Source organism: Rhinopithecus bieti, unplaced genomic scaffold (assembly GCF_001698545.2).
Source record: "Rhinopithecus bieti isolate Rb0 unplaced genomic scaffold, ASM169854v2 scaffold_5191, whole genome shotgun sequence".
NCBI lineage: Eukaryota > Metazoa > Chordata > Mammalia > Primates > Cercopithecidae > Rhinopithecus > Rhinopithecus bieti.
This window is the reverse complement of record NW_016804727.1, coordinates 544294-555031: the sequence shown is the minus strand read 5'-3', so window position 1 is coordinate 555031 and position 10738 is coordinate 544294. Positions and strand designations below refer to the sequence as shown.

Sequence of the window (10738 nt, the reverse complement as noted above, 5' to 3'; positions counted from 1 at the left end):
CATTTTGGAAATCTATTGTACAACATGATGATTATAGTTAATAAAAATGTATACTTGAAAATTGTTAAGAGAGTTGATTTTAAATGTTCTCATCACACACACAAGTGGGCTTGAGAGGTCATGGAGATACTAATTACCTTCATTTAGTCATTTCACAGTATACGCCCATATCAAAACAAATACGCCAAACAAAACGCCCAGGCTGAACACCATAATATATACAATTTTTATTTGTCAATTAAAAAGTAACAATAAAGATTGAGCTCATAAGTTATGGAGTTAAAATTTTATGCAGAAGAAAGGGAAAAACTTCCTCCAGTGAAAAAATTCTAATGAGATTTTGAAGACAGAAACAAATCACATTTTTTTGTTTTTGTTTTCTAAATGTTCTACAAGAGAAAATTTCAAAAGCACAATCAGTAAGAGAGAGAAAAGTATACATGTATCCAGCATGCAGCCATTGTTAACTCAGGACCAATCTTGTTTCGGTTCTACTTCCCTTTCACGACCCCTACACCCCAAACACAAAATTACTAATTCCAGATTATATTATTTATTTACAAATACTGTAGTATGTATCTCTGAAAGGCATGAACTCTTTAAAAAACATAACCATGGAATCATTATATCATCTAACAAATCAATAATAGAGGACCTTAATATCCTCAGATATCTAGTCTGTGTTCAAGTTTTTCTGATTGCCTAATAATTGATTTTAGATTTTGCTCAAATTAGGATCTAAAGTCTATGTGTTTCACTTTAGTTGTTAAGTCCCTTATAATGTATAGATTCCCTAACCTTTTTTTGGTCCTTTGCAATTTCTTTCTTTCTTTTTTGGTTGAAGAAACCAGGCTTTTGTCCTGTGTATTTCTACTTTCTGGATATTGCTGGTTGCATATTTGTTGTGATGTTAGTAGGTTTTTTTTTTTTTAATTTCTTTTGAATTGAAAATAAGATCCAGAGACCTGATCAAATTCAGGTTTAATTATTTGGCAAGACCATCTCATGGGTGATATGTGTACTCCTATAATACTTCCAGACCCATAATGTGTGGTCTTCCTCTGTGATGTTAATATTTATCAGGATTTGAGACAGTTTGAGAAATCCGTTAGAAAGTTTTTTTTTTTTTTTTTTTTTTTTCAATCAGCTTTCTACTTAATGGTTTTGGCAGCCATTGATTACTGCCCATACCCATAATTTTATTAGGGGAAAATTACATTTTGATTACATATCTCTGGTTGTTTTTGTTCAAAACATAGGTTATATGTTAATCTGCCAGTACATTGACATCTTCTGGATGAGAGACTCATTAGTCTTCTCACAAGAGTCCCTTTTGTTCATTATGTTGTGGAATTTGCGTGTGAGGTTTTTTTTTAAATTGTTTGTTTGGAGGGGAGTTGATAAGCTAATTAGCTATAGAGACAAATTTTATTTTTGCTTAACTGACTCTCACTGCATGAAAAGGCAATCTAATTCTCCAGCCTACTTTGGTAAGGTCTGATGACTTCTGTGGGCATGACCTTCAGAAGACTGGTCGGTCCTCTGTTTTGGAAGATCCTTGAGTGCCAAGTACATGATACATTGATGATCTGCTTAGTAAGAATAAATGTTGCTACTCAGTTTGAGAGGTTTCTGCTCTCTTTGAGAAATATTTTCCCAGACATTCTAATGTCTAAATGCCATTTGAGTAGACAATCTTCTTCAATCCATGCCTGGTAAGTAGTGGGGTTCTGTGCAGCCAGCTTATTACACTAACTTCTTCTGACTCCAGTCATAGCTCCTTATTATTTTGTCATCAGTGGTGTTAACCAAACCAAGGAACATATTTGCTGCTTTTCATATATTTCACTACTTCCATTTTCACTATTGTCTTTGTAGGACTCATAATATGTTTAAGAGGAAGTTAAATACTGCATGTACAGGTCTGAAGAGCTAGGGGCTGTATCTATAACCTTGCCAGTTTAAAGTGTCGATCTTGAGTCTAAAAAAATTAGGTGGTACTGAGACCAAATTCTTGAAGGAACAATATCAGACCCTTAAACAATTTCAATGTCATAAGCAAGTGGGCCTTCAATGTAAAATCCCAGGTAAAAAGACACTTTTTCTATGCTTCTGCCACTTCTAAGTTGACCTAAAAAAGTGGGAGTAATGGGTATTGTGATTTTTTCATTGATTCCATACTCTATGTATGAACAATTATTTTCAGCTCAACCTTGTAAATGAAGCAAAAGTTCTTGGATTTTTTGCTCCTTCCACACATCTCCACTCTGCCACAAGGAATTAATATCTGGTGTCTTTACAAAGCACTGATCAATTTTTCCTTTGTGAACAAGTCTTTTCAGTCTTTCACCTTTTCCAAGAAAGAAATACGCAATTGGTTGCTTTGTACGATGCATATGTTTATATTGTCCCTTGAAAGAATTTTCCAGTGCTTGAGCATACTCTTTCATTTGTTGAGAATGTTGATCTAGTTGTTGATTTTCCGGCCAGAATAAGAGGGAAGCTAGAAAATAAGGTTCTGAAAACCGATAAGTCAGTCCTATTGGTTGCAAGACTTCTCGAAGCTGATCTTTCAGTTTTTCAACTGGCTTTACTAATGTGGAGGTAGGTTTGACACAGGAGAGAATAATGTTGGCCAAGATGAAATTTAACTTTTCTTTTGACTGGATTTTGACAGTGCATTGTTCTAAGAGAAAAGCATATTTGTTCACTATATATTCCATAGTGCTTATAGCATCCTCTTGACTTTTGATAAGATATTCCAAGAGCCCAGAAAACTTGTCTGCTTTTAAAGCTACTAGGCTTTTCCGGCATCTCTCTATTTGAAGTGGCTCACTGCTTTGATCCAAGACCTATGTCTTGTGATTCTTCTAAGAGACAAAATATATCTGTATATTTCTTAAAATATACAGCCACCTTTTCCGAGTTTTTGCCTCTTCATTTTGCTTAATGTTGTTCCTGGGTTTTAGCAGGACAAAGTATTCATCAAAAAAATCAGAGGACTTTTTCAAAGAAAATTTCAATTTAGTTAAATAAGGAATATAGTTTTGAGGGCTAATTTATATTCATCATTTTGATCCCCTGGAATATCACCACTTCCTGATACAAAATTGACCATATTTCTTTTAGATAGCTCATTTTATTATCAAAAGGAATGAGCTAGAGAATTTGGATTGTGTAAAGCCCATCTTCTATCTCTCCTTGATAACCAGTGATATTGTAAGTATCATACCTCCTTTTTGACTTCTGATACAATCTTTCCTTCACTTCATATTCTCTGTCTTCACTTTGCTGTTGAGATTCTTTGAATGCACTTGAGGCCTGTTCTGCTAAATTCAAAAGAGCAATTAGATCATCAACTGAAATGTTCCTGTTTCTTCCATTTTCCTCTATCCACCATCTTATTTTACTTTTGTAGACTTGACCCAATGTATCTGAGATATAAGAATTGTCAGGTTCTATGATTTTTGCTTGTTTTGCCCAATTTAGAGCATTGCCAAAGTCCTTCTTTTTAATGTAGAAATGTCTTGCCAATGCTTGGCAAATGAATGCATTTGGGTTGAATTGATGGATACCTGCAAGTAATACAGCTTCAACTGCTTCATTTCCTTCATCTTTATGTAATGCTTCAATAAATGGGGAAAACCAATTTCCTGTTTCACCTTCATGTTCATTGTGGTGTCTTGTGAGTAGGAGTGTATGCATATCTTGCAAAAATTTGCTTTTTCCCATAGCAGTATCGAAGAACAAATTCGCAGTTAGCATATCCAACATAATTTGGCTTTTATTCAGGTGATAGCTTTTCTTCAATTCTTCCAGTGAGAACTTTGCAATCAAAGAGTGAATGATGCGTACTCCACAGTAGTTTCCACATTCAATGACCTCTGTTTTTATCAGAATTATAGAGTAGGTGCCCATCTTGTCTTCAAATTTTCTGTCCCCAGAAAGCCTTCTTGTTTCCAATTCCTAAGAATCTTTCACACTGTGATAGTGAAATGGTGGTATCAGGCACATATGAATTAAGAAGAGCCAGAAAAGAAAAGAGCTTTGCTTCCTTGGTAAAAATATTCTGCGCTTTCAGGATATTCCGGACCACATTTTCTATGTATTCTTTATTAAAATTGGTTTTCATGATCATAAAAGAATAAAATCCTCAAAGTTTTATGCTGTTCTTCGATTTCTTTCAATTTAAGCTCAAAAGCTCTCTGTTCTTTGGGAGAGAGTTGCTGTATTACGGCAATGCTGTCTGGGATCCTTGCACTTTTTTCAGGATTCTGTGATCTCATACAATTTAGGATAATCACCAGAGGTTTTTCATATCGAATGTACTTTTTAGTTATAGCTGTTTGAATAGAGTACTGCAGAAGATAAACATTATCTTGTTCTTCAAAATCATCAACAAGGAGCAGTACAGGTACATATTCCTGTCGGTTCATTGCCCCATAGGTGATTAAATTGGTTACCTGTTCTCCAATTTCAGAAGAATCCACTGTGTTGTTTTTCAGCACAGCACATCTGAATTTTTTCCTTAGGTCCCAGAGAATGTGCATAGCCAAGGTGGTTCCCCCACAGCCTGGATGATGATACAGGTGAATAATTTTGGTACATGTTGGTTTAGAAGAATCTGTGCAGTGTTGAATCATTGTTTCAAGTCTTTCATATTTATCCCTTTTGACAAAAGGTGAAGAATAACTTTCAGAAGAGAAGTAGAAGTTCCACCATGACACTTTGCCACCTCGATAGAAGTCTTCCTCTTTTGATGCCTTGAATTCAAGGAATTTATTTTTGTCCTTCTCTAACAGTGTACCCTCACATTCATTTTCACAGATAATTTCCAGAGTAGTCATGATATCTTCTTCTTTTTTCAGAAGGACAGTCGATAAGCCAATAGATGGCAAAAGTCTTTTTGAAGATTGAGTCACAGATTTTAGTTTAAGAATAGTGCCATTGATCTCTTCAAGGCTTAAAGCAGAAATACATTGGCTTGAAATTTCATCTTGGTGTTTTATTAATCTTGCTTCAAGTAGATCTTTCCATCCCTGAAATATGTGTGGTTGTACACAAATACACAGTATATTTTCTATTCCTTTGAGATCCTCGTAGAAAGCACAGAAAGTCTCAATGAGGGGATCTCTTGGGTCATCCACAGAGGATAGTAATAGAAATACCACCAAAAACTTCCCTCTTGGCATTATGTCTTCATGTGTAAGAAATGAAATCAGTTTCCTGACATTAGAAGCTCTTTCTCTTTGCCAGGAACTTGGATCAAAGGGTTTATATTTTCAACTGTCAAGGTCTGACCTGCCATTGCAGAAAATCCAGCTCGGTTGATGGTAAAGATTCAGAGTAGAAATCTTCTCATTTGGTGTGGTTTTCCCTTCTACATATATACTTGGAAAGTGAAGGTTTGCTACTTGGCTTGCTTTGTAATCTTGGACCACTCCATTGATGTTAGACTCAGGATCGAACTCCAGCACAGCAAACCATATAATTTCCTTCAGGAAATCTAAGTGTTTTGTTTAATCTGAGTGACATTTATTTGTTACAAGAATGTACTGTTCATAGTATGAATTATCTAACAAATCTTGATTTCCTGTCAATAATTTAACCAACTTTGGTCCCTCCCTTTCTTTTTTATTTGTTTTGCTCTGAATTTTCTTCTTCTGCTTTTCTGGACTCTGCCAGTGTTTTAAAATCTGCTTTAAATGCTCTGAAATCAGCTTTATTTTTCATAATGTCCTTAGAGCTGGTCCCATCTCGCACAAATACTGAGAATTTTTTACTTTGTTCCCATGTTTTGTTGTTGTAATTTTGAATTTTAATCTGGAAATAATCATATTGGCATTCAGAAAACTGTGGAATAATGTCCACTTCAATAACAAATTTGTCAGATAGAGTACTATTTGGCAGTAAAACTTCCATAAATCTTGGCTCTCGAATGCACTTCTTTGCTTGTTGGACCTGATGGTCTTCAAAATACTTATTTATCATCAGATTGAAATGGTTAATGAGGGCTTCCTTGGTATCACTGGTGACTTTGATGCCAACAATTTTCCCATGAGGTTTGTCTTTGACTCCAAAATGAATAGTGCCATTGGTACGTGAATTCATACAAGCTGAAGCAAATCGGAAAACCTCATTGCTAAATTTCATCTTACCATCCTCTTCTGTGGCTGTCTCTGTATTTGTGAAGGCTTTGAATTCGTGTATCGGATCAATGAGATTGCCTAGTCCTGTTTCAGGCTGTAGAATGAAATCCAACTTGTAACGATATGGATTACTGAATTCATCAAATGGGTATGATACACATGTCAGGTCTGTGGATGGCTGCCTTTCCTTTGTATAATCTATTTTATCTTCTATGAGCTCAACTTTTAGTGACTCAGAAACTTTAGCAATTGTACTCATTGTAGACGGATTAACCATATCTGGGTTCTCTTTATCCTTTTGTTTTTGCTTTGAAGTTTCTCTACTTTCCTTTTGAGACACGGTTTGGTCTTTAGGAGCATTTTTACTGGGCTTTCTCATCTTAGATGTCTAAATCGAATCTTCAATGGCTGTTTTCTGCAATTCTTTGAATAGTTCTTCTATTTGAATAGCTGGTCCATGTGTGATGCCCATATCAACAAGGTGTTCTTTTTTTAACCACTTCAAGACTGCTCCATTCACATCTTGTCCAGTCAAAATTTCCCTGTGTTTTTGGTCAATCTTGTGACTTTCTAACCACTGATTTACATCCTCTTTGGTCCAATCATCTGTATTTTGTGGAAGGTTCAGTTGCTTTGCCATTCTGATACCTACATGTAGAAAAAGAAAAATTATTTAGTATTATTAAAAGTAAAATTTTGACACAATCAATTTTAGTAGATCATATATACATAATTTTCAAAATTTAAAAAGTTAAATAGGATATGCCAATGAATTATCTCTTGAGAGAACATGACTGTTATCAGTTTCCTCTGCATCCCTCCAGAGAAAGAATACCAAATACAACCACATGATCACCCTTTTCCCACATAAATTGTGGCATACTATACATAATTCTCTGGCTTCATTCACTCAGTAAATTTTGGGAATACTTCCAGTCAGTATATATAGAGATAGTTTATCCTTATTAATGATTGTTTGCTATAATGTGTGTTTGCTGTATTATTTGAGAACATTCAATTCTGATATAGAAAATAAGGAAAAAGAAGGATATTTGAAACTGAGTTAGAAGCAGGTTTGTGAGATACATCATGATAGACATAGATAGAGTAAATCGAGCATATGAGTATTAAGCATAGTTAGAAAGGGATGTAAGAACCAAATAGTAAATATTCATGAGACACACATGAAGCTCTTGCTGTTTTTGAGGTCTTAATTGGGTTACTTATTTGGTGACACCCATTCTAATCATTTGTGTTCTCCATTGAAGAAACATCAGTAAAATCCATAGTAGCTTATCAGGCTATTGACCTTTATCTGTGGCCAGGCATACTAATCCCTCTGCATTTTTCTGATTAGAGCAAGTGTATGTCATTGACCCAGAATCTCTTCCATCTGCCGAGCCCCTTGAAACAGACCTCAACTCTGGTTCTCAAAATTGTACAGTCAGTAGAGAATGCTGAAACATCAGAGAGGAAGAGAGAAGATATATTAACTAGCACAACTGAGATAATGAGATCCTTCTACTCTTCTTGTTCTTTATCCGAGATGTGTTGCTCACCTCTTTGTTGTTGTTGTTGGGTATTTTAATTTTTTTTTTTTTTGAGATGAAGTTTTGCTCTTGTTGCCCAGGTGGAGTGCAATGGTGCCATCTTGGCTCATTGCAACCTCTGCCTCCTGGGTTCAAGCAATCCTCCTGCCTCCGCCTCCCAAAGTGCTGGGATTACAGGCGTGAGCCACTGCGCCTGGCCTTGTTGTGTATTTTAATTGATTTTAAAAAATATGTCCTTCAAGCATCTTAATTTTGTCTGTAAGCTGTTCTGCTCCATGTCATCTGGAATTGCTTGCTGAGTAGTGAACTTGTTGGCTACTGTTGTATTAAAGTAATTTCTCACATGATAATTGATAAGAGCTGATTCCTGAGCAATAACTCATGGCATAATTATTTAGTTTGCAAATTTGCAGACTACTATCCGAAAAATTAATGTCAATCTAGGCTACACAAATATAGCAATGGTTAGAAAAAATTAAATACAAATAATAATAGTCAGCTTTAAGTATGATCCAAAACTGTGAGTCATTTTAATGAACTAAACTTTCATTTGTCATGGGAGGCATCAAATTAAATAATGGAGGCAGCCTGGGGAATGATGGCAGATAAATTATTATATAGGCCCACGTTCATGAAATAACACACAGAAATATTGCTTTCTAGTGGCAGAGACAAACTCAGGATTAGGATTTACATTCCTTTCAAGACATGAAGATGTCAGAGCCATGGTCCAAGATTTGAGCTATTATTTTTTTTCATTATGTAACTGTGGTATGCACAGAAAGTGAATAAGCAACATACCTTACAGCTATATCAATACAAAATAGGCAAAGATAGGCAATATCTTGGTTGTGATTTTGTACTATAATTTTATAAGATTTTACAATTGGGGAAGTTAGGTAAAGAGTACACAGAATATCAAATTATTTCTTGCAACTACATATGAATCTACAATAATCTCAAATAAAATGTTACTCAAAAAATAAAAAACTGCAATGGTATCCATTACAGAGAAAATATTTAGAACTGAGCAGTAATAAAATTCTGCATATAAAAAGTTGTAAGGAACAATGTCTACAATACTTGGAGAAATATGTATAGCCTTGTATGTATTTATAAAAATGGAAGAATGGGTGTGCCCTGCTGTGCACCTGTATGGCTAAGACCCCTGCTGCATGCGTGCATGGGTGTGACCCACGTCCACGGATTTTGTCTGGGGGACCGCAAGTACCTTCAGCCATTCTCCCTTCACACACACATGGACACAGTGTCACCTCCTCAAGCCATAGGGTGCCAAGTCTAAAGCACAGGGCCGGGTTTCAAGATGGCCAAATAGGAACAGCTCCAGTCTATAGCTTCCAGTGTGAGTGATGAAGAAGATGGGTGATTTCTGCATTTTCAACTGAGGTACGGGGTTCATCTCACTGGGGCTTGTCAGACAGCGGGTGTAGTCCATGGAGTGTGAGCTGAAGCAGGGGAGGGCATCACATCACCCAGGAAGTGCAAGGAAGTGCACCTTTCCTAGCCAAGGGAAGCCGTGACAGATGGTACTTGGAAAATCGGGACACTCCCACGCTAATACTGCACTTTTCCAATGGTCTTAGCAAATGGCACACCAGGAGATTATATCCCACACCTGGCTCAGAGGGTCCTACGCCCATGGAGCCTCACTCACTGCTAGCACAGCAGTCTCAGTTCGAACTGCAAGGCAGCAGCAAGGCGAGGGGAGGGGCATCTGCCATTGCTGAGGATTGAGTAGGTAAAGAAAGTGTCCAGGAACCTCGAATTGGGTGGAGCCCACTGCAGCTCAAGGAGGCCTGCCCACCTCTGTAGACTCCACCTCTGTGGGCAGGGCGTAGCTGAACAAAAGGCAGCAGAAACTCCTGCAGACTGGGAGACACCTCTCATTAGGGGCCTACCAACACCTCATACAGCCAGGTGACCCTCTGAGATGAAGCTTCCAGAGGAAGGATCAGGCAGCAACATTTGCTGTTCTGCAATATTTGCTGTTCTGCAGCCTCTGTTGGTGATACCCAGGCAAACAGGGTCTGGAGTGGACCTCCAGCAAACTCCAACAGACCTGCAGCTGAGGGTCCTGACTGTTAGAAGGAAAACTAACAAACAGAAAGGACATCCACACCAAAACCCCATCTGTACTTCACCATCATCAAAGACCAAAGGTAGATAAAACCACAAAGATGGGGAGAAACCAGAGCAGAAAAGCTGAAAATTCTAAAAATCAGAGCTCCTCTCTCCTCCAAAGAAATGCAGCTCCTCACCAGCAATGGAGCAAAGCTAGACAGAGAATGACTTTGACGAGTTGAGAGAAGCAGGCTTCAATAACAAACTTCTCTGATCTAAAGGAGGATGTTCAAACCCATCACAAAGAAGCTAAAAACATTGAAGAAAGATTAGACGAATGGCTAACTAGAATAAACAGCGTAGAGAAGACCTCAAATGACCTGATGGAGCTGACAACCATGGCACAAGAACTACATGTCACATACACAAGCTTCAGTAGCCGATTTGATCAAGTGGAAGAAAGGGTATCAGTGATTGAAGATCAAATGAATGAAATTAAGCGAGAAGAGAAGTTTAGAGAAAAAAGAGTAAAAAGAAACAAACAAAGCCTCCAAGAAATATGGGATTATGTGAAAAGACCAAATCTACATCTGATTGGTGTACCTGAACATGACGGGGAGAATAGAACCAAGTTGGAAAACACTCTTCAGGATATTATCCAGTAGAACTTCCCCAACCTAGCAAGGCAGGAAGACATTACAATTCAGGAAATACAGAGAATGCCACAAAGATACTCCTTGAGAAGAGCAACTCCAAGACACATAATTGTCAGATTCACCAAAGTTGAAATGAAGGAAAAAATGTTAAGGGCAGCTAGAGAGAAAGATTGGGTTACCCACAAAGGGAAGCCCATCAGATTAACAGTGGATCTCTTGGCAGAAAATCTACAAGCCAGAAGAGAGTGGGGGCCAATATTCAACATTCTTAAAGAAAAGAATTTTCAACCCAGAATTTCAT

General features: G+C 37.1%; 1 protein-coding gene across 1 annotated transcript in view; it reads right to left on the bottom strand.

Annotated features, from left to right (window-relative positions):
* Positions 1–212: 212 nt before the first annotated feature.
* Positions 213–10738, bottom strand: part of SAMD9 (sterile alpha motif domain containing 9) — a 15054-nt gene continuing 4528 nt past the window's right edge. Inside the window, 8 exon segments of the mRNA XM_017870301.1 lie at positions 213–2838; positions 2840–2921; positions 2924–3049; positions 3052–3141; positions 3144–3937; positions 3939–4151; positions 4153–5658; positions 5660–6797. Of these exon segments, the coding sequence (XP_017725790.1) occupies positions 2037–2838; positions 2840–2921; positions 2924–3049; positions 3052–3141; positions 3144–3937; positions 3939–4151; positions 4153–5658; positions 5660–6789 (4743 nt within the window). The 5' untranslated portion in view covers positions 6790–6797 and the 3' untranslated portion in view covers positions 213–2036.